The 22,567-nt window shown below is 62.1% G+C and overlaps 1 protein-coding gene across 1 annotated transcript in view; it reads left to right on the top strand.

Annotated features, from left to right (window-relative positions):
* SND1 (staphylococcal nuclease and tudor domain containing 1) overlaps positions 1-22,567 on the top strand; it is an 83,437-nt gene that overhangs the window by 11,923 nt on the left and 48,947 nt on the right. The window contains exons 8-10 of the mRNA XM_039389499.1: positions 63-169; positions 392-482; positions 6,600-6,713. Coding sequence (XP_039245433.1) covers positions 63-169; positions 392-482; positions 6,600-6,713 — 312 coding nt within the window. The remainder of the gene's footprint in view (positions 1-62; positions 170-391; positions 483-6,599; positions 6,714-22,567) is intronic.

The following is a 22,567-nucleotide window of genomic DNA, read 5'->3' as shown; positions in this document are numbered from 1 at the left end:
GCAGGGACAGGGTGGGTGTCTAACCCCACATTCCTGGTGCTGACCCTGTGCCTCCTCCCCAGAACGGGAACATCACGGAGCTGCTGCTGAAGGAGGGCTTTGCCCGCTGCGTGGACTGGTCCATCGCCGTGTACACCCGCGGGGCCGACAAGCTGCGCGCGGCCGAGAGGTGGGGCTGGGCTGGGGCTGGGCTGGGCCACTCCCACCTGCTCCCAGGGGCCTCCCCAGCCTGGGGGGGTCACCCCGTGCTCTCCAGGGTGGGATTGATGTGATCTCCCCTTGCGAGTCCTCTCCAGCTCCGCTGCCCCGGCCTGGGCTTTGCTGGGCAGTGTCACCCCCGGCACGTCCGTCCCTGCTGGACCCCCGTGTCCCACTGTCCCCTCCCCTGCAGGTTCGCCAAAGAGCGCAAACTGAGGATCTGGAGGGACTACGTGGCCCCCACGGCAAACCTGGATCAGAAGGACAAGCAGTTCGTGGCCAAGGTGAGCGGCAGGAAGAGCCGGGCGGGGCTGGGGAGGGACAGTCCGGGATTGGGGGTGGGGGGCGGGTGCCCAGCTCCTGATCTGGCCTCTCCATGGGCTTGGACAAACCCCAGAGGGTTTGTGGTGCACGACCAGCCGGGTGCACGCCGGGGTCTCCGGCAGGCCTGGGGTGGGAGGAGGTGAAAGGAGAAGGGAAGGAGCCGCAGGGGGAAGGGCTGAGGGTGGTAGGGACGGGCTGGTGGTGCCCTGGCACCTCGCTCCGGCCCTCGGGGCCACAGGGATGCTCTCGCCCTGCACAGTGTCACAGCACAGCCCACTCCCAGGGGATGGTTGCTCCGTGGATTGATTCCCACTGCTCTGAGGGGGATGGTTGCCCTGGGAGTGGATTCCCACTGCTCCTGGGGGGATTGTTGTCCCATGAGTTGGAGATGCTGCTGAGCCCCACTCCTGGGGGGTGCTGGTGTGGTGCTGAAGGGTCTGTGGGGAGCTGAGGTGTTCCCTGCCTGTGTTCCTGGCACGTGGATGCCATGATATTCCTGCCCCGTTGTGGTTTGGAGGGCACAGCCGATGTGGGAGGCGGATGAAGCTGCGTGGGGGTGATCCCAGGTGGGATGGAGGAGCCTCTCACCTGGGCTGTGAGGGCTGTGGGGGCTGCGGGGCCCGGGCAGGATGCAGGGAGCAGCCCCACTAGATGGTGCTGCCGGATCACCCAGCACAGCAGCCGCGGGCTCCCTTCGGCTGGAATTTCCATGGGAATGTGCAGCAGCCACATTTCTTGGAAAGTCAGCCTTGTCCCTGCGCAGGTTCGGATCCTGCCTCCTGGGGGGCTCCTGAATGGGATCCTGCCTCCTGGGGGGCTCCTGAATGCCTGAGGTTGAACGGGGCAGCAGCAGCAGAGCTCTGGAGCTGCCGAGCGGGACAAAAGCAGGAGCTCTTGCAGCTGGTCCGGTCTCATCCATGTGGAGCACCGGGCTGACCCTGATCCGTGTGGCACTGTGGGCTCGTGTCCGCTGGGATGAGGCTGGGGAGGTGCTGGCTCACGTGTTAACTCGGATGGCTCAGGTGTGGCTGGACAGGAGCAGAGCTCCCCAAAATCTTCCCACCAGCTTCCCCAGGCAGGGCAGGGGGAAGGGTTTGCTCACCCAGGGCAGGGTTTGCTCACCCAGGGCAGGGTTTGCTCACCCAGGGAAGGGTTTGCTCAGCCAGGGCAGGGTTTGCTCACCCAGGGCAGGGTTTGCTCACCCAGGACAGGGGGAAGGGTTTGCTCACCCAGGGCAGGGGGAAGGGTTTGCTCACCCAGGGCAGGGGGAAGGGTTTGCTCAGCCAGGGCAGGGTTTGCTCAGCCAGGGCAGGGTTTGCTCACCCAGGGCAGGGTTTGCTCAGCCAGGGCAGGGTTTGCTCAGCCAGGGCAGGGTTTGCTCAGCCAGCCCGAGGGCGCAGGGACACGGCCGGAACGCCAAACCCTGAGGGTCTCTGGGAGCCCGTCCCTAGGGATAAGGACCTGCTTGGTCCCTCCCAAGGGGCTGCGATGGCGGTGCCAGAGGAGCCCCGGGCGGGTGCCCCGTGGGCACGGGGCCGGCCGTGTGCCGGCGCTGGCACGCCGGGAAGCGCCATCGCAGCGCTGGCAGCGGCTGCCGCCGGAGCCGCGCCAGGAGCCGGCACGGGGCCGTTAGTCACGGCTCAGCTGGTGGAGGGGGCGGCTGGATGCTCCTGGCATTTCCCAGATGCCTGTTGTTTTGTTGGATGGCTCGTGCGGGCTGGGGTGGCTGCGGAGGGAGGGTCCCGCCCTGAGGCCCCCGGCAAGGGGGTGTCTGGGGTGGGTTTGGAGCTCGGCAGCATCTCCAACCCATTGGAGGAACGTCCCCCTCGGAGCAGTGGGAACCCACTCCCGGGCAACCCTCCCCCTGGGAGTGGTGGGAATCCATCCACAGGATAACCGTTGCCCTGGGAGTGGTGGGAATCCAACCCTGGTACCATGGAGCAGAGGGAACCCCGACGTGCAGGGGGGACCCCGCTGTGTGTCCCAGAGCAAAGCAGGCAGGATTCCCCCCCAGTTCTGGGCACAGCCCCTCGCTCTGCCGGGCTGCCCCCGGTCTGGAGCTCTCCCGGTTCCACTCCAGCGGGGTTTGGCTGCCCTGGCTCGGCGGTGGGAGCCCCCCAGGCACAGCGAACACCGCGTCCTGCTTTTCGGGGAGGAGACAAGGCGTTTCTCCGCCTTTCTGTTCAAACCTGCTCTGTGCAGGCCTGTGCCAATCAGGGGGCCGGGGGCCGGCGCCGCAGCCCCCCCGGGCGCGCTGTTTGCAGTGTCAATTTTGGGTCGGGTGTTTGTTTTTCCGTTCCCCGGAATTTTAAGTGACAGGGAAAATCAGGACAAATGCCCACACGCCTCCGAGGGCCAGAGCTGAACCCGCAGCTGGGCACGTGCCCGGCTTCCCCAGGGGCTCCCTGAGCTCCCGTCTGTCCTCCCCGTGCCCGTGGAGGGGTCTGAGCCCCCGGGGACGGGCAGGGAGCGGGTGGGCAGGAATCGCTCCGGCGCCGAAGCCGCCTCCGTGCTCGGCACGATGGTGCTCGTTTGCAGCGGCAGAGCTGACGTAGGAGCTGCTGGAGGGGGTTGGTGAGGGGAGGAGGAGGAGGAGGAGGAAGATCCCAACCTGTCTTTGCACCGCTGATCGACCGCGGCGAATCGACTCCGGCTAATTTTGGCTCCCGCTGCCGTCGGCTGCCGGCGCTGGGAGCGCAGGGGTGGGCTTGGGGAGAAATTAAGGCTTGGCCTCGATTGTGGGTTTGGTGCCTGTGAGTGGCAAGGAGAAAAGCAGAGGCATAAAAATGTTGAGGAGGCTGGAGGCTTTCTCCCAAAATCCCTACGTCAGCTTGTCTTGGAGCACGCGGGGATTTGGGACAGCGCTGCGGAGAGTGGAATACATTAGGCTGAGAGCCAGGCTCTGCCAGAGCTGGTTAGAACACGGCTTTGTGCCGGGGCTCGGGGGGGTTGCGTCATCCCATTCCCTGCTGCGGGGCAGGATCGGCCCCCTCGGGGTCCGGGGGGGCTCCCTGGGCAGCCCCTCGGCCGCAGCCAGGCTCTGCATCCCGTCCTGCCACGCGCCGGTGGATCGGGGTGAGCTGTGCCCGTGTCCTTTCATCTTTATTTTTATTCCCTTTGCTTGGAGCCTTGGTCGTGGCCAAATCATGGCGGAGCTCGGTGGGATCTGCCAGGGCCGAGCCCGGGGGCTGTTCCTGAGCTGAGCTGAACACCAGACCTGCCAAAACCCCTCAGGAGGCAGGGAGGGGGGACAGCACTTGCCCCTCTCCCGGAACTGGGCACCAGCTTCCAAAGTGCCGCTGTCCCTGTTGTCCATAGTCAGGGTGTGGGAGGTCACCCCCAGCTTTGGGGATGCTCCCTGTGCATCCTGGAGAGGGTGCTCCCCCAGGAGAGGGGTACCAGCTCTCCTGCCCTCTGTGCTCCCCAGTAGTGGGGCTGAGCAAAGCCCTGGGGTGGAAAATTGGAAACTTTGGTGGGATCAACTCTTGCAGTAAGGAAAAAAACGTCTTCCATGGTAAATATGGACAAGGCACTGCTGTGATGTTCTTTCCGTGGGGAGCGGTGATGGGATGAGGGGGTCCAGTCTGGCTGGGGTTTGGCAGTGGGGGCCGGAGCCCCCCTGCCCTCAGGAGCATCCCTGGCCTCCCCTGCCTGCTCCCGGCGTGGGTGAGGGCCGTGTCCCACGGGATTGGGAAGCAGCGCCGGAACGTGCCGGCTCTGCAAGAAACAGCTGCAGAGGTTTAAAAAAATAATCCCTCCAATCCCTTTATCAAAGGGCCTCTCGGAGGCAGGTGAAGCCACAATAAATATTGGATAAAGGAAGCTGGATGCAGCGGGCTGGGGAAGTGCTGGAAGACAAACGGCCCCCGGCGCGGGGCTGAGTCGCCCGTTCTGTGGCCACTGACACCGTGTCACCCCCTGCCCGCAGTGTCCCCAGGGAGGGGTGACAGGGCACCTCCTGCCAGTTCTGTGACCACTGGCACCGTGTCTCCCCCTGCCCACGGTGTCCCCACGGAGGGCTGACAGGGCACCTCCTGCCCTCCCTGTGGTGCCTGCCCAGAGGAAAGGAGCAGATGCCCAAGGAGAGGGGGACACCTGGGGGTCTCTCTTAGCTGCTGCCACCCTGCTCTGTCCTGCCTGGGACTGGCATCCCTTGGGAGCTCCAGCTCCAGTTGCCATGTCCTGCTGCACCCCTTATCTGCTGCATCCCTTGTCCTGCTGCACCCCGTGTCCTGCAGAGCCCCATCACAGCCGGGTCATCCCGGTGCGAGGTCCTGCGAGTTCATTCTGCCAGGGAGGGGCCGCCGGGGCTCAGGCAGTGAGCTGCTGTTCCCGCAGGGATGCGGGGCCGTGCCGGGGGCCGGGGGGGCTCAGCCAGTGAGCTGCTGTTCCCGCAGGGATGCGGGGCCGTGCCGGGGGCCGGAGGGGCTCAGCCAGTGAGCTGCTGTTCCCGCAGGGATGCGAGGCCGTGCCGGGGGCCGGAGGGGCTCAGGCAGAGCCCGCTGCTGTTCCCGCAGGGATGCGGGGCCGTGCCGGGGCCGCGGTGCCGGGAGCTGCCGCCTCCTGCCCGCGCACAAAGGAGCTGTGAGCGGGGGCCGGGGCTGTGCTATGGAGCGCGGGATGTGCCCCCGCGCCCGGCCCTGCCTGTGACGCCTCGGCTGCACATCTTGCTTTTCCCAAGTCTTGTGTGAGGGAAGGGAGAGAGGCCGGGTCCCTCCTCGCGCCGGCAGCGCTGGGGATGCCCTGGAGCATGAGATTTGATTACTCCACTTGGCAGGAAAACGGCTTTGGGCTCCTTGTGCCGAGGAGAAATCAAGGATCTGGGTGCCGGGAGAGGCCGAGGCCGTGGCAGGGCCGTCCCCGGGGGGTTTGCTGTGCCCTGGTGATCCGCAGTGTCTGCTCGAATCTGAATTCCTTTAGTCCTGTTTTCCCTCTGGCAAAGCACGTTTGGAGGGGCTGATGTGCTTGCTGGGGCAAAAAGTGCTGCGTGTGAAGCAAATCTGTGCCCTCCTCCCTTCGCTTCCCCCGGGCTCCAGGGGGATGTGTGGGGCTGGGATCACGTGGATGAGCGACAGCAGGAGCCTTTTGCCCTGGTGTGACTGGAGGGAGTCGGGTTGTGCTGGGACAGGGCAGGGGAAAGGACCATGCCCTGCCAGTGGGAATATCCGAGTACTTTGTCCTGCTGTGCTGGCTCCACTCGGCCAGGCTGGAGAGCAGAGGGTAATGGAAACTGGGAATATTAAAGCAGTGTTTAATATTCCCAGTGAACCCCACTGCCTTCCTCCTGCTTGCCTCAGCCCCCTCAGCTCTGGAGCCAGGCTGCGAGTGTCCAGCCTGGAGAGAAGGCTCCAGGGAGACCTGAGAACCCCTTCCAGTGCCTAATTCCTGGCTGGGAGGGTGGGCAGGCCCTGGCCCAGGTTGCCCAGAGAAGCTGTGGCTGCCCCTGGATCCCTGGAAGTGTCCCAAGGGCAGGTTGGCCAGGGCTTGGAGCAACCTGGGCTAGTGGAAGGTGTCCCTGCCCATGGCAGGGGCTGAAATCAGGTGAGGTTTTAAGGTTCCTTCCCACCCAAACCATTCTAGGATTCCATGGTTTTATGACTATAATGAGTTTGCTCCCTGACCCTTTGGGGACCCGGCAGCCAGGCCATGGGTGGCAGAGTCCCCCCCACGGGCTGTGCTCCCTCCCTCCTCCACGTGTGTTGTCCATTGTCCGGTATGGAGCCGATGGTGCTTCTGGAATGAAACCCTGGGGGTGAGTCCTGGCACGGGACAGGCACAGCTGGTGCCGTGCTGGTGTGACACGGTGTCACCATGCAGGGACCTGGCAGGGCTCTGGGCAGTGCTGAGCTCCTGGGCTAGGAGAGCAGCGCCACGGGAGTGCCAGTGAGCCACATTCCCTGCAGTGACCCCCCACCACCCAGGATGGGGTTGGAACCGCTCACTCTGTGCTGGGGGTCGAGCCGGGGTGGGTCAGGTGCCAGACTGGTGCCAGAGCCGGTGCCAGGGCAGTGCCTGGCTCTGGGTGTGCCCAGTGTGCCGCAGTCCTGGCGCTCACCACGGCCCCTCTCCGTCCCCAGGTGATGCAGGTGCTGAACGCTGATGCCATCGTGGTGAAGCTCAACTCTGGGGACCACAAAACCATCCACCTGTCCAGCATCCGACCCCCACGGCTGGAGGGGGACAGCGCGCAGGTGACGCTCGTGGGGACGTGAGTGGGGAGGGGGCTCTGGGGAGGGGGCCATGGGGAGGGGGCCATGGGGAGGGAGCCATGGGGAGGGGGCCATGGGGAGAGGGCTGTGCCCACCCCCAGTGCCGCAGCGATCACCGACATCCGTGACCGTGATCTGTCCTCCGGCTCGAGGGGGCTGACTGGCAGTGACCTGCAGCGTGAGGATCTGATGGATCCTTTGTGGGCACTGAAGTGTTTGGAAAAGGCTGCATTGTTCCTGCACAGTTTGGTCTCTGCTGGCCTTGGTTTGAGCCTCTCTCAAGCCGGCGCTGTTGGATCCAGAGCCACGCGCTCGGCAGCGACATGAAAGGGCCGGGATAAGCTCGGCTTGGGCACGTTGAGTCCCCTTGACCCTGCTCAGAGCTGTGCTGTGCCAGGAGCTGGGATGAGGGTTTGATCCCTGTGCCACCCGCTGAGTCCCCTTCACAGCTCCTGTGCTGTGCTGGGAGCTGGGATGTGGCTCTGATGCCCGTGCCACACGCTGAGTCTCCTTGAGTGTGCCAGGAGCCGGGATGAGGGTTTGATCCCTGTGTCACACGCTGAGTCCCCTGAACCCGCTCAGAGCTCCGGGGCTGTGCCAGGAGCTGGGACCAGGGTTTGATCCCTGTGTCACACGCTGAGTCCCCTGAACCCGCTCAGAGCTCCGGGGCTGTGCCAGGAGCTGGGACCAGGGTTTGATCCCTGTGTCACACGCTGAGTCCCCTGACCCTGCTCAGAGCTCCTGTGCTGTGCCAGGAGCTGAGATGTGGCTGTGATGCCTGTGTGCCTTTCTGGAGCCACCAGTACCTGTGGGCAGGGCTGTGGGCAGTGGTGTGGGCACAGGAACCGGGCACTGCCTGGTGACAGCTGATCTGGGTCCATCCGGGGGCTCTCAGGGCAGGATTTCTCTCCGTGCTGCCGCCTTCCCTCTGTTGTTCCTTCCCCCCAGTGGTTGATGCGCTCAGGGCTGTGGGACCCGGCCGAGCACCCGCCTTGTTCCTGGCACAACCCTCCTCCTTCTCCAGCGCCTCTGGAGATGCCGAGGAGGCTCCCGCCCACGTGCACAGGGGGACTTGTGCCAGGATTGTGCCAAACCCGCCTTTTCCGGGGCTGTTTCCCATCCCAGATGGCACGGCCGGCTCGGGGCTGGCCCGGCCCTGCCGGTGGGTGATGGCACCGCGGCCGCAGCTCCCGGGGTGACCCCGGCGTGCTGTGGGAACAGGGATTTGGAAATTCCTCCCTCCAAGGATGCCACCTTGTTTTGTCCACGCCGAGTCAGTAATAACTTCCCAGATGAGCCTCTTCCCGCTGTTCCTCTGGCGTCAGTACCGTGGGGATGGAGCTGCCACGAGCCGGGCGGCACGTGGGCACGGGGGGGGCCGCGTGGGGTGGTCCTGGGGGGCCCTGCTCCCCCCGGCGCTGCTGGGAGGAGCGGGATGTCTTTGCGGAGCGGTCGCGGTCTCCAAGGAGACTGCAGAGAGGAGCTGCCCCCCGCCGCGCTGCCGGTGCAGCAAAACCCTCCCAGCAAAACCCTCCCAGCTAAAAACCTCCCAGCAAAACCCCCCCCAGGCAATCCAAACAACCCTCCCAACCACCCCAAACCTCTCCCATGCAAAAAAAACCCTCCAGCAAAACCCATTCAACAAAACCCTCCAGGGCAAACACCCCTCCAGCAAAAACCTCCCAGCAACAACCCTCCCAGCACAAAACCCTCCCAGCAAAACCCCTCCCAGCCCAAAACCCCCCAGCAAAACCCTCCCAGCAAAAACCCTCCCAGCAAAAACCCTCCCAGCAAAAACCCTCCCAGCAAAAACCCTCCCAGCAAAAACCCTCCCAGCAAAACCCTCCGAGCGCGGCACCGGCACCGTGGCCCTGGCACAGGGAAAGGGGCTTCTCCTGCTGCTGGGAGCTGCCGGGACACCCCGACTGTGGCATCTGCCCCACCGAGGCCAGGGCCCTGCTGTGGATCCCCAGCACCCCAATGTCACATCCCAGCACCACAGTGTCACATCCCCAGCACCCCAATGTCACATCCCAGCACCACGGTGTCACATCCCAGCACCACAGTGTCACATCCCAGCACCACGGTGTCACATCCCAGCACCCCAGTGTCACATCCCAGCTCCCTGATGTCACATCCCAGCACCACGGTGTCACATCCCAGCTCCCTGATGTCACATCCCAGCTCCCTGATGTCACATCCCAGCACCCCAATGTCACATCCCAGCACCACGGTGTCACATCCCAGCTCCCTGATGTCACATCCCAGCACCTCGATGTCGCTGGATCGCAGCCAAGTCTCTGGTCTGTGCAGGTCCATCTCTGTTCCTATGGAATGGGATTGGCATTTGGAATCATCTGCGCCTGTAGGGCACAGCCAGGGTTTGTGGGTGCCTGGTCCTGCTGCCAGACCCCCGTGGGGTGGGATTCCCAGTCCTCACTGTCCGTGGTGCTGTGGAGGAAGAGCTGCTTCCCTTTTCCTCCTCTCCTTCCCTTTCCTCCCAGAGCTGGAGCAGCCAGTGCTCCAGAGCCAGTCCTGGATCCTTGTCTGTGCCAGCCTCTGCCTTGGGCACTCCAAACTGGTGGGGTTTTGTGTCCTGGCACTGGTACCAACCCTCCTGCCCTCTTTGGTCTCCCCAAGGCTGCAGGAGTGAGTTAGGCCCCCCGGCCTGGGGGTGCCCCCATTACACCCCCTTTATTTCCCTCTGGGGTTTTATCCATCTGTAGATCCGTTGTGTTTTCATCCCTGGCGCTGCTTATGTGGTTATTAATTATCTGTGAGTGCAATTAGTGATGCTTTTACCCCTCCTCTTCCACATCAGCGGTTGAAAAGTTTATATATTATATATAAAATTCCTAATAGGCACTATATAAAATTCTGAATAGGCAACATATAAAGTATACATTTAGGGTTGATTCCAGGCTCTTCTGGAAGGTTTCACCCACCAATCCCACCCCTGTGTCCTGGCAGCTCCACAGCCCCTTGCTGGGCCCGGCTCTGCCGCCGTCACATTCCCACAGTCTCCGGCAGCAGCACCTGGATATCACAGCTCCATCCCGGCCTGCCGAGCGATAATTGATCCCACGGCACCCGATGGAGGAGATGGGAAGTGACAGACTGAAAACTGAGTGTAAGGAAATCCTCCAGCCTTTCATCTCTCACCTTCATCTCCCGACGCGGGAGGAATCCCGGGATGAATCCCGGGAGCGGGAACCGGCACCGCGAACGTCCCCAGCGCTCGGCTCTGCCGGGAACGTCACGGGTCGGGGTGGAGACACATCTCCTGCTGCTCCAGGTGCTGGGCTGCTGCTGTGGTGTGTGGGAATGGCTGTAGTGCCTCGCTGGATGGCTGGAACCCCTCACTGGGATGGCTGGAACCCCTCACTGGGATGGCTGGAACCCCTCACTGGGATGGTTGGAACCCCTCGCTGGGATGGTTGGAACCCCTCGCTGGGATGGCTGGAACCCCTCACTGGGATGGCTGGAACCCTTCACTGGGATGGCTGGAACCCCTCACTGGGATGGTTGGAACCCCTCGCTGGGATGGTTGGAACCCCTCGCTGGGATGGCTGGAACCCCTCGCTGGGATGGCTGGAACCCCTCACTGGGATGGTTGGAACCCCTCTCTGGGGGGGGATGGCTGGAACTCCTCGATGGGATGGTTGGAACCCCTCTTCAGGATGGCTGTAACCCTTCGCTGGGATGGCTGGAGACCCTTGATGGGATGGCTGGAACTCCTCGCTGGGATGGCTGGAACCCCTCGCTGGGATGGTTGGAACCCCTCGATGGGATGGCTGGAGACCCTTGCCAGGCTGTCACCCACATCTAGGGCTGGAACCATGGGGTGTTCCAGTTTTTGGGATGATCCAGGCGCCTCCAGGCACGGGGAAGCCCTTCCATGGCTCCGGGTGGTGCCCATCACTCGGGCATCATGCACTGCTCAGCCCTGAAACCCCATGTTGGGATTTGGGGTCCGTTTCTGTAACGGATCCAGTCCCACTGAAGCAGTTTGCCAGCACTGGATCCATCCAAAGGCGGAACTGAGCCTGGCAGCGCCCTGGGATGGGAGGAAGAGCCAACCCCTGGGAGGGCTGAGGCGATGGGCTCCCACCTGTTGGATCCACCTTGGAGCTTTCCTGGGTGTCGGTGTCACTGCCCTTCCCAGAGTTCGGGATATTTCCACCTCCCTGTTTTAGTCCCAGGCTCCCTCCTTGGGCAGCCACATTCCAGACTCTGGGATATTTCCCCCTCCCTGTTTTAGTCCCAGGCTCCCTCCTTGGGCAGCCACATTCCGGGCTCCGGCACCACCCCAGCTATATTTGCCGGGTTGATGCAATTGCAGCACAAATCTGCTCCAATCCCCCAATTTATCTAAATTGATATCTTAATTGGTAATTCTCTCGGAGAGGGGGAGTCAAACACATGGATACTGATTAAAAGGGAAAAAATAGGGATAAAAAGCAGCCTGCTGGTGGTGGGTGGCACTTTCGAAGGCTGGAAGTGGGGCAGTGTCCCCTCGGCTGGAGCAGGGACACCGTGGCTGCCGGGGGACTCGGGAGAGGGCTTGGCAGTGCTGGGAGCTGGAGAGAGGAGTGGAAATGGGAGTGGGAGAGGAGATATCCGTGCTCCTTTCCTGGTGGTGCCGCTGCTCCGGGACTCACCGGTCCCGGCTCCCGCCTGCACCGCGGAGATAAGGTTGGCATTGGCGGTGTGGGATTTCTTCAAGGATAGTGGGAATGGCCCCGGGACACCTTCCAGACGTGCTTTCCGAGAACATGAAGCCGAGACTGTCTGGTTTTCCCTGTTTCTCTCGGATGGTGGCTCTTTCCTGTCCCCCTGCCCCACACCAGCTGGTGGTGGGCACTGGGGAGGGGTCACGGGTACCTTTGGGTGCCTCCGGCCCCCTCCAGGTGGGAGATGGGGTGGGGGGACCCCGGGGCTGTGCCTGCTCTGAGCCTCGTGTCGGCCGGGAGCGTGTTGGGCACGGCAGGAGCTCACGGCAGAGCTGGCACGAGCTGGCACCACACGGGGCAGGGAAAAGCTGCAGGCACAGGGAAGCTGGAAATGGCTTCAAAAGAGGGAGAACAGATGGATTTGGGCTTGGATATTTTTTTTTCCAGCTCTCATATGAGCTGGCATACGGGTTCCTGGGCTTTCTGATCCGATTCCAAAGGCAGGGAGCTGCTGGCTGGCGCTGGGCTGGGAGCAGGTGAGGGATCCTCCAGGCCCCGGAGGGCAGGAGCAGCACGAGGGTCCCTCACAGCCAGGGGTCGGCCGGGCAGGGGTGGTGCTCCGAGCCAGCATCCCGGCTGGAATGCGGGTCCCACGGCACAGGGGTACCACCTGCCCTCGCTGTCAGGGGGTGATGCTGGGCAGGATGCCCGTGGCCGTGGCCGTCTGTCGGTGCCGGGGTGCTCCTCTCCTCCGTGCTCCTCTCGTGGTGAGCGACTGCTCCCCGAGGGGCCGCAGTTTAAACCCTGACGGGGATTTTCGGGGATTTTCGTGTGCCTGGAATGTCGTGGCCGATCTGGAAGCCGATCTGTTCCAGCAGCGGGGGATGGACGGTGGCTCCTCATCTCCCTGTGCTCCAGGGGATTTCAGGAAGAGCCGTATTTTACCCCGACCCCATCAAACACTGGTACTTTCTCTGCTCCTTTCCCTGTCACTCACTGACTGCCGGGATATTTATATGGCACTGGAAGCGCTTGGTACAAAGGACTTGCCTGGCACAGTGCCAGCCCCATCCGGCACCGCCGGAGCTGGAGCTGCCAGGGCTGCACGGCAGGAAGGGCAGGGAATGACCTTGAGGTCAAGGGCAGCCTGGCCCCTCGAGCTGCCGGTTTGGAGGCTGTTTGAGTTGGATTTATAACCCTGTGTGAGAACTGGGGATCGAGCTGGTCAGGAAAGATCCCATCCCACCCATTTTTAGCAATCCCAGCTGCTTCATCCCTGGAAATGAGCTGCTGCTTCTTCCCTCTCCGTGGCAGCCCAGGGTGCCGATGGCAGAGCCCGGGGCGCCGTGGGTGCCTCGTCCCGCGCGGTGGGTGCGCGTGAGGCTCGACAGATGGTTTGCAGGTGTCGGCCGGGAGCTTTCCACAGCCAGCTGGGTTTTGGGAAGAGGGCGGCTGCACGGCTTGGCAGCAGTTGGATGGGAGCTGTGAGCGCCGAGCGGCTCCTCCGTCCCTGCAGAGGCTCTTCTGGCACCTCGGGAGCGCGGGCGCTGCCACAGCCCCTGCCAGGGGAGCTGGCGCTGCGTCCCCGGGGCGGGTGGGAATTCAGAGGGGGGTGCTGGGAGAAGGAGTGTTATCCAGGCAGGGAAGAGCTCGGTTGGCTCTGCAAAACCCCCCGGAGTGGTTTGGGCACCGGCACAAATCCCAGGGTTGTGGTGCAGATGCTGTGACTGCCCCATCCCTGGAAGTGTTCAAGGACGGGTTGGAGCAACCTGGGCTAGTGGAAGGTGTCCCTGTTCAGGTGGAACTGGATGATCCTTAAGGTCCCTCCCACCCAAACCATTCCAAGAAAATGAGCCTTGGAGAAACCGGGGGATCCCCCAGCTCAGCCCAGCTCCCCCTGGATCTCCACGCTGTCCCAGTCCCCATGGGCACAGTGAGGACAGTCCCTGCTGCAGCAGCAGGTTGTTCCCAGCCGGTCGGGATCCCCGTGCCAGGGTTGAATCCGAGGCCACGCAGCCGGGCTGAGCCGTGCCCGGCGATGCAGCGCTCGGATCACCGGCGGGGTCCGCGCGGAGCCGCTCGTGTCTCCCTGTTTGTTGAGCAGGGTTTGTACTACACACAAATTGCTCCTCACTCAGCGAGCATGAAAGATTAACGAGGAACAATCCCATGAACTCATCAGTGCCTGCTCTCCGCTAAATTACAGCTACAAGGCTCATGGCAGCTCATCCATGGATCGTGTAACGGAACTGATTGCGGCGTGGCCGGCGCGCGGAGCTCGGAGCGCTCGGGCACGGCCCTGATGGATCCGAGGTATCGGCGGAGCAGAGGGGCAGCCGAGGAGAGCGGGAGCGGGGGCACCGGAGTTCCCGGCTCAATATTTAATAGGGGCTGCGATCGCTGCCAGGGAGGAGACGTGTGCAGTCAGCATGTTCCTGCAGCCTGGATTCTGCCCTCCGGGCAGCGTGTGCTGCGCCTGGAAAAGTGATTCGCTTGCATCTCCGGCTGCCGTTCCGCGCTGCCTTCTCCCAAAGTCATCCCACCGTGGAAAAGCAGCCGGTTGGTGTTCAATCCACGAGCCTGGACTGCGGCAGTGCAGCTCCCGGCGGTGCAGGGTGTTAAATCCTGGGCTGGGAGGGGGTTGAGGGGGTTTGGGGTGATCCAGGCCGTTGGTAAAACAGCTCTGCTTTGTCTCCGGAGCGTGTCCCTGCCCCGGCTGCGAGCAAATGTGCAACCACGCGGCACAGCCGGGGCCTGGCTCCCGGGGGATCTGTCAGGGCCAGGTACAAGGCCTGATCCGGGCTGGATTAATTTGTGAGCTGGCACAGTTGGGTTCCTGTATGGATTACAGCTGCTGGCATCCCAGGAAATTGCTCACGGCTCAGAGAGCAGAAGCTCAGCAGCGAAAAAAGGCCAGAGTGCAGCCCGGAGCGGTGGAGCAGCCGTGGAGGAGCAGAAGCCAGGCTGGTGATGGACCAGCCCGGAGCCGGTGTGGGGAGCTGGGCAGGACCTCACCAGCAATCACCGAGCAGCTTTTGCACGAGGCAGCAGCTCCGTGGCCGCGGGGGTGTCACGAGGCCCCCGGGGCCGCGTCGCCCCGAGGAAGCCCCGCTCAGCCCATCTGCTCCTCGTGGAGTGCTGGCTCTGCCGTGGAAGGAACCGTCCCCGGAGATCAGGCTGTGCTAAAGTGCTTCCCCAACAACTTCCAGCTAAGTGTTGTAATTGCTCTGACCCAGCAAAAGCGCCTGGTGTTCTGACACTGGTGCTCGGAGGAAGATCCAGGCACCTGCCAGCTCGCATTCCAGAGGACGACTGTGGAACCAGGGAGCTCCAGTGTGCTCTGGGAGCCGCTCCAGAGGTTTGATCCGTGCCTGCAGCCGGAGGCAGTGGAGCAGGAAGGGGCAGCCCCGGCTCTGGCTGCCGCGGATGTTTCTCGCTCGGCTGGGCGAGCGTGAAAACGCTGATGGGAGGATGGAGCTCTGACCTTCTGATCTCCTCGGGAGCTGCTGCGAATCCTCGGCTGATGGGAAAATTGCACAAAATTAGAGAGGAGCCTCAATCCTGCCCCGGTGCTGAGCTCTGCCGTGAACTCTGCCCAGCTCACATGGCTCCCTCGCGCCCCGGGGAACCGAGCCCCTGATTTCAGGGGTGTAATGAACCTCTGCAAAGGCTTCATTTGCTTCTCTCCGAGGCTTCTCCATCTGGGAGAGGAGCCAGAGCCGGCCCTGCCTGCAGTGCTCTGCTCGGGAGTGGAGTTCAGTGCCCAGCATGGCCTGGCCATCGCTTGGCATCGCCCCAGACCCTGCCTGGTGACCAGTGGGATCGCCTGGGGGTGACTGAAGGGATGCTGGAGGCGTGGCAGGGGCACACAGTGGCATCCCCCAGCTGATGGGGTACTGGGCATCGCCTGGCATCACTCCAGATCCTACCCAGAGACAAGGGATCATCCCGGGGGGTTTGGGGGGACACTGGAGACATGGCAGGGGCACACGGTGGCATCATCCAGCTGATGGGGTCCCCCCCAGCTCCCTGGGCTGTGAAGGGACAGGAACAGATCTATCCCCACATGGACAGGATGAGGATTCTCCTCATGTCCTGACCCCACTACCTCCCTCCTGCTCCTGCTCCTGCTCCTGCTCCTGCTCCTCCTCCTCCTCCTCCTCCTCCTCCTCCTCAGCTCGGAGCTGGTCACAGCCAGGGCTCTGCTTTCCTCCCTCCTCCAGCCAGGAGTGTTCCCAAGGCATCCATCCCTCTCTGCAGAGCAGGGAGCTCGGAGCCTCCCCCAGCCCCCCTGCAACCCTCCGTGTTTGAGCCCTGTGAGCACCCCCCAGCCACCCCCCAACCACTCCCCAACCACCCCCCAGCCACCCCCCAGCCACCCCCCAACCAACCCCCTCCCCACACCCCCTCCCCACATCCCCCCCCCCTCTGCCAGCGCCTCCACTGCCGGGAATCATGAATATTCCCACTGCCATTAGCACCGGCTGGATTTAGGGATTGAGATGCCAGATTTAGGGATTGAGATGCCAGACGTTTGGAGGCAGGCAGGGATGGAGTACCACCTTACAGGGATGGAGTACCACCTTACAGGGGTGGAGTACCACCTTACAGGGGTGGGGGGCCACCTTACAGGGGTGGGGGGGCCACAGATGGGGGGCCACCTTACAGGGACAGGGGCCAGGCTGCAGGGATGGATGGGGGGCCAGGTTACAGGGATGGGGGGCCAGGTTACAGGGATGGGCTGTGCATGAGCAGCTTCTGCCTCGGCACCTCCTGAATTCCAGGTGTGAGGGGCAAAGCTATGGGGACCCCTGGAAACAGCTTTCCATGGAGAAACTGCCCTGGATCTGCAGGGCTTGGTGGCAGGGGTCCCTTCCTGGCACAGGGGCCTGGGGGTCACCTGTGGGTGTGCTGGAAGTGACCCTGCCTGTGCCACAGACCCCTTTGAATCAAGGGCCTGCCTGGACCTCGGATCCTTCCTGTGCCATGGATCCTGCCTGTGCCCAGATCCTGTGGGACATGGACCCTGGCTGTGCCATGGATCCTGCCTGTGCCCAGATCCTGTGGGACATGGGCCCTGGCTGTGCCATGGATCCTGCCTGTGCCCAGATCCTGTGGGACATGGATCCTGCCTGTGCCATGGATCCTGCCTGTGCCATGGGTCCTGCCTGTGCCATGGGTCCTGCCTGTGCCATGGATCCTGCTTGTGCCATGGACCCTGGCTGTGCCATGGGTCCTGCCTGTGCCATGGGTCCTGCCTGTGCCATGGATCCTGCTTGTGCCATGGACCCTGGCTGTGCCATGGACCTGCCTGTGCCATGGATCCTGCTTGTGCCATGGACCCTGGCTGTGCCATGGACCTGCCTGTGCCCAGATCCTGTGGGACATGGACCCTGACTGTGCCGTGGGCCCTGCCTGTGCCATGGATCCTGCTTGTGCCATGGGTCCTGCCTGTGCCATGGGTCCTGCCTGTGCCATGGATCCTGTGGGACATGGACCCTGCCTGTGCCATGGACCCTGGCTGTGCCATGGGTCCTGCCTGCAGGATGGATCCATCCTGACTGTACCACGGACCCGCCGGCACAAAGCTGTTTCCCTGTGTCTGGGGGGGTCCCCCTGTGAGCAGGACAGGGGTGATGGTGATGGTGACAGTGACAGTTTGGGATGTTCCCTCTCCCAGGCCCCACGGCAGCTCCATCCTCAGAAGCTCTCTCCCTCGCTCCCGGCCCGGCCGTGCTGTCCTAGTTTTCTCCGGCTGTTGTTCTTCTCCGTCACGTGCGGGCTGGGCACGGAGCTCTCCAGTGCAGCTCCAGCTCCCCGGGCGGCTCCGGGCTGGGCTCTGAGCTGCTCCCAAATTCTGCCACTCAAAACTCCCCCCTCAACCCCGTGCGGGGTCCCGGTGCCCTGCGGGGCCGTGCTGGAGGATTCACAGGAATTCAGTCCCCTTGGAGCGGGGACAAAAGGGGCTGTCAGTGTGTCCCCTCCTACGTGACCCCAAAACCAGGGCAGGGAGGTCCAGGGAGCTACAGCCCTGTCCCGCATCCCTCAGGGTTTGCAGTTATCCTCTGGAATTCGGGATAACGGGGAGGGGGGAGGTGTGGAGGCTCTGAAATGGCTGCGCTGCCCCAGGCGGGAGCTTGGCAGCTGCTGCCGGCTCCGTGTGAGCACAGCCCGCCCCTGCCCTTGTCCCCGTCCCCGTCCCCGTCCCCGTCCCTGTCCCCTCGGTGACGGTTTGGGGAGGCAGAAGCATCTCCGGTGTCGCAGTGTCCCGCAGCCAGGCCCTGGGTCTGGATCATCCCCGTTCTGGGATGGGTGACCCCGTTTTCACGCTCCTTGGGAGCGGATCAGCCAAAACGCTGCTGGAGACGAAAATCCACGTGGCCCTCGCTCGGTGCCCGCGGTGCCACCAACCCGTTCCGGGCTGAGCCTCCCGCGCCCGCTCCGGCTGCTCCGTCCTGGCAGGGCTGGCTGCTCCCGGGCATGGAATGCCGGTACAGAGCCCCGGGAGCTGTGGGGCCAGCGGGGCCGGGGGGATGTGGCTCTGGCTGGGAGCTCTGGGGGCTCGGGGGGCTGCAGGGGGTATCCCGGGTGTCCTGTGGGACCGCGTGGGTTGGGTCGGGGGTCACCCGAAACCACCATCTCCCAACCAACAGGGGGGGTTTGGGATGCAGTGCCCAGATTGCAGGTGCCCAGTGTGGAATGTCTGGGATGCAGTGCCCAGATTGCAGGTGCCCAGTGTGGAATGTCTGAGATGCAGTGCCCAGATTCCCAGTGTGGAGTGTCCAGTGTGGAATATCTGGGATGCAGTGCCCAGATTGCAGGTGCCCAGTGTGGAGTGTCTGGGATGCAGTGCCCAGATTCCCAGTGTGGAGTGTCCAGTATGGAATGTCTGGGATGCAGTGCCCAGATTCCCAGTGTGGAGTGTCCAGTGTGGAATGTCTGGGATGCAGTGCCCAGATTCCAGTTCCCCAGTGTGGAGTGTCCAGTGTGCAGTGCTCCAATTCCAGGTGCCCAGTTTGTGGTGTCCAGAATGAAGTGTCCCAGTACAGGGTTCCCAGTATGGAGTGCCCAGGGATGCAGTGCCCCAGTTCCAGGTGCCCACCAGTGGGGATCTGTGTTCCAGCATCCAATGGATATTCAGCATAAATCCAACTTGCTTCCATGATTACTGCATTTTTTTGGACAAATCATCCCTGAGGGAGACACACGAGCTGTGGGTGGACTAATTCCAGTGGTGGGAGGAGGAATGCTGTGACAGCAAGGCCGTGTCTCCCATTTATCCATCCCTTCCTGGGAAAACCTTGGCTCCTCTGGGAATGCTCCAGGGGTGCTCCTGGCCATGCTGGGGCTGTCAGCTCCTGGTGGGTCACTGGTGCTGCTGGTGCAGCTCTGGCACAGTGCAGTGCAGCCGTGAGGGGCTGGAGCAGCTTTTCCAGGGATCTCAGGGATGTGAGGCTCATTCCAGCAGCGTTTCCGGAGCTCACGGGGCTCTGGGGGCAGTTGGGCTTGTTTAGCACAGAGTTCCAATGCTGTGGTGGGGTGAAATTAGGGAGGAAAAACCCACAAAGGCTGTGTGAAATTCGAGGATGTTTCTGAACGTCTCAGTTTCCCCGTTAGTGGCCCCGGGGAGGGCGTGTGAGGGGCTCCGTGCCGGGAGCCGGCGGATGACGAATCCCCATGGATGGGCAGTGCCGTGCTCGGCTGGGTCCCACATTAATTCCTGGGAAAGGCCACTGCCTTCCCTGCTTCCTCCTAAGAGATCTCCTGAGAGCTGGGCTGAGGTTGCCACGGGGCTGCCGGTGGGGTTGAACCACCCGTGGGACACCCCCCCCAGCACCAAAGCCCAAATTAAGGAACTCTTCTCCCATTCTTCCTCAGCCAGGAATATTAGAATGATAGAATCATGGAATGGTTCAGGTGGGAAGGGACCTTAAAGCCCATCCAGCCCCAACCCTGCCATGGGCAGGGACACCTTCCACCAGCCCAGGTTGCTCCAAGCCCCGTCCAACCTGCCCTTGGACATTTCCAGGGATCCAGGGGCAGCCACAGCTGCTCTGGGCATTCCCTAATATCCCTCTTTAACAGCAGCAAAACACAAACTTCAATGGCTTTCACATTGCTTTTCACCGGATCTTGATGGATTTGAGTCGAGCTTTTCCTTGGAAAGGGGGATCCTGTGGTGAGGGAGGTGATTTGTTGTTGCTGATCCCTCCTGGAGGGTCCCGTGTGTGGAACTGGAGCGAGGAATGTTCTGTCTGCTGGCACCAGGAGAGGAGGGGAGATATCCAAGGGATGACTGTAATTAGCCGAGTGTTTAATTTAATCAAACAAGGGGCTAAAGATGTCAGTGGCCGTTGGTCTGAAAGCCTCATGCGTGATTCTGAATTATCTTAATTCCGAATTATCTTAACTCTGAATTATCTTAATTCCAAATTATCTTAACTCTGAATTATCTTAACTCTGAATTATCTTAATTCCGAATTATCTTAACTCTGAATTATCTTAATTCCAAATTATCTTAACTCTGAATTATCTTAACTCTGAATTATCTTAATTCTGAATTATCTTAATCCCGTGTAGGCACAGCCAGTGCCGGGATTGCCTCCTCAATCCCTGGGATGAGCTGGGCTCGGTGCCATCTCTGGGGATACCAGGGATTGGGGGCTTCAGGGAATGAGGTGGCTCTGTGGGAAACCTGGTCTGGTGTCACAGTCATGGAATCATGGAATGAGTTGTGTTGGGCTGGGAGGGACCTTAAAGCCCACCCTGGGCATGGGCAGGGACACCTTCCAGCAGCCCAGGTTGCTCCAAGCCCCGTCCAGCCTGGCCTTGGACACTTCCAGGGATCCAGGGGCAGCCACAGCTTCTCTGGGCACCCTGGGCCAGGGCCTGCCCACCCTCCCAGCCAGCAATTCCTTCCCAATATCCCATCTCTCCCTGCCCTCTGGCACTGGGAAGCCATTCCCTGTGTCCTGTCCCTCCAGGCCTTGTCCCCAGTCCCTCTCCAGCTCTCCTGGAGCCCCCTTAAGCACTGGGAGGGGCTCTCAGCTCTCCCTGGAAGGGCTTTAAGGTCTCTTCCCACCCAAACGATTCCGTGATCCGTGATTCTATAATTTATAACTTTATTATTTATAGTCTGCTGCTATTTTGTGCTGAAGCAGCGTCTGCAGCTCCGCCGTTGTTTCCGTGCCGTCACATCCATCCTTCCCGGCCCTTTCCGTTTGTCCTGCGGCGTTTCTGTTCCACTTCCCGGCGGATCAGAGCAGTGCAGGCTTCCCGTGCCCAGGGCTCCCTGCTCCTGCCTCCCTGTCCGTGCTGGGCATGGGCATGGGGGTGCAGATGCTGGCACGGGGCCCTCGTGTCCCCTCACCGGGGTCTCGTGCCCCCACTCTGGGGTCTCCCAGCTGGAATGTTGAAGACATTGAGCTCCGTCCCTGGGGATGAGGGGGGTTGGCAGGAGCAGGAGTCTGGGGCCACTTACAGCACCGGGATATGTGATGGGGCAGCACCAGCAGTGGATCCAGCTCATCCCAAACAGGATCCAGCTCATCCCAGACAGGATCCAGCTCATCCCAGACAGGATCCAGCTCATCCCAGGCAGGATCCACCTCATCCTGATCAGGATCCAGCTCATCCCAGGCATGATCCAGCTCATCCCAGAGCAGGATCCAGCTCATCCCAGACAGGATCCAGCTCATCCCAGGCAGGATCCACCTCATCCTGAGCAGGATCCAGCTCATCCCAGGTATGATCCAGCTCATCCTGAGCAGGATCCAGCTCATCCCAAACAGGATCCAGCTCATCCCAGACAGGATCCAGCTCATCCCAAACAGGATCCAGCTCATCCCAAACAGGATCCAGCTCATCCCAGAGCAGGATCCAGCTCATCCTGAGCAGGATCCAGCTCATCCCAGACAGGATCCAGCTCATCCCAGAGCAGGATCCAGCTCATCCCAAACAGGATCCAGCTCATCCCAGACAGGATCCAGCTCATCCCAGAGCAGGATCCAGCTCATCCTGAGCAGGATCCAGTTCATCCCAGACAGGATCCAGCTCATCCTGAGCAGGATCCAGCTCATCCTGAGCAGGATCCAGCTCATCCCAGAGCAGGATCCAGCTCATCCCAAACAGGATCCAGCTCATCCCAGACAGGATCCAGCTCATCCCAGAGCAGGATCCAGCTCATCCTGAGCAGGATCCAGCTCATCCCAGACAGGATCCAGCTCATCCTGAGCAGGATCCAGCTCATCCCAGACAGGATCCAGCTCATCCCAGACAGGATCCAGCTCATCCCAGAGCAGGATCCAGCTCATCCTGAGCAGGATCCAGCTCATCCTGAGCAGGATCCAGCTCATCCCAGACAGGATCCAGCTCATCCTGAGCAGGATCCAACTCGTCCCTGGCAGAATCCGGCCCATCCTGAGCAGGATCCAGCTCATCCCAGACAGGATCCAGCTCATCCTGAGCAGGATCCAACTCATCCCGGGCAGGATCCAGCTCATCCTGAGCAGGATCCAGCTCATCCCAGGCAGGATCTGGCCCATCCTGAGCAGGATCCAGCTCATCCCGGGCAGGATCCAGCTCATCCCAGGCAGGATCTGGCCCATCCTGAGCAGGATCCAGCTCATCCCGGGCAGGATCCGGCTCATCCTGTGCCGCGGGAAGCGGCTCCCCAGAGGATGCTCGTTCCGAGTGAAGCACATGCTGACAAGACAAACAACTTTATTAATTTAAGCTGCCTAATGGGCTCGGGAGCAGCCACACGCCGAGGGCGGGGAGGGCACGGAGCTGCCTCCGCCTGGGCACGGGGGGTTCCCGCTCCGTGAAACCCCGTCCTTGGGGGTGAGGAGAGGATTCCTCACGTGGAGCCTTCCGAGAATTCTGGGCCACAACCAAAATGGGCTTTTGTAGCCGTTTTTGAGGAGCTGGAGGCGCTGGGAATGGCTGGGTCAGGGGTGCAGGTGCTCCTCTTGCAGTTCCAGTTCCAGTGGGTTTGGTCTTGGCTCGGTTTGGATCCCAAAGAGGGAGCAGGGATGCTTTCCTGCTGCAGGTGGGAGTCACCTGATGTTCCACACACTGTGTTCCCTGGGATGCTGCAGCACTGGCTGCTGAGCTCCTGGTGGGATGTGCTCCTTCCCCGTCGGCACATCCTGCCTGTATCCT

The sequence above is a fragment of the Pipra filicauda genome, unplaced genomic scaffold (assembly GCF_003945595.2).
Source record: "Pipra filicauda isolate LSUMZ 115617 unplaced genomic scaffold, ASM394559v2 scaffold731_size164108_pilon, whole genome shotgun sequence".
Lineage (NCBI taxonomy): Eukaryota > Metazoa > Chordata > Aves > Passeriformes > Pipridae > Pipra > Pipra filicauda.
The sequence above is the reverse complement of the archived record's forward strand: the minus strand, read 5'-3'. Positions and strand labels throughout refer to the sequence as shown.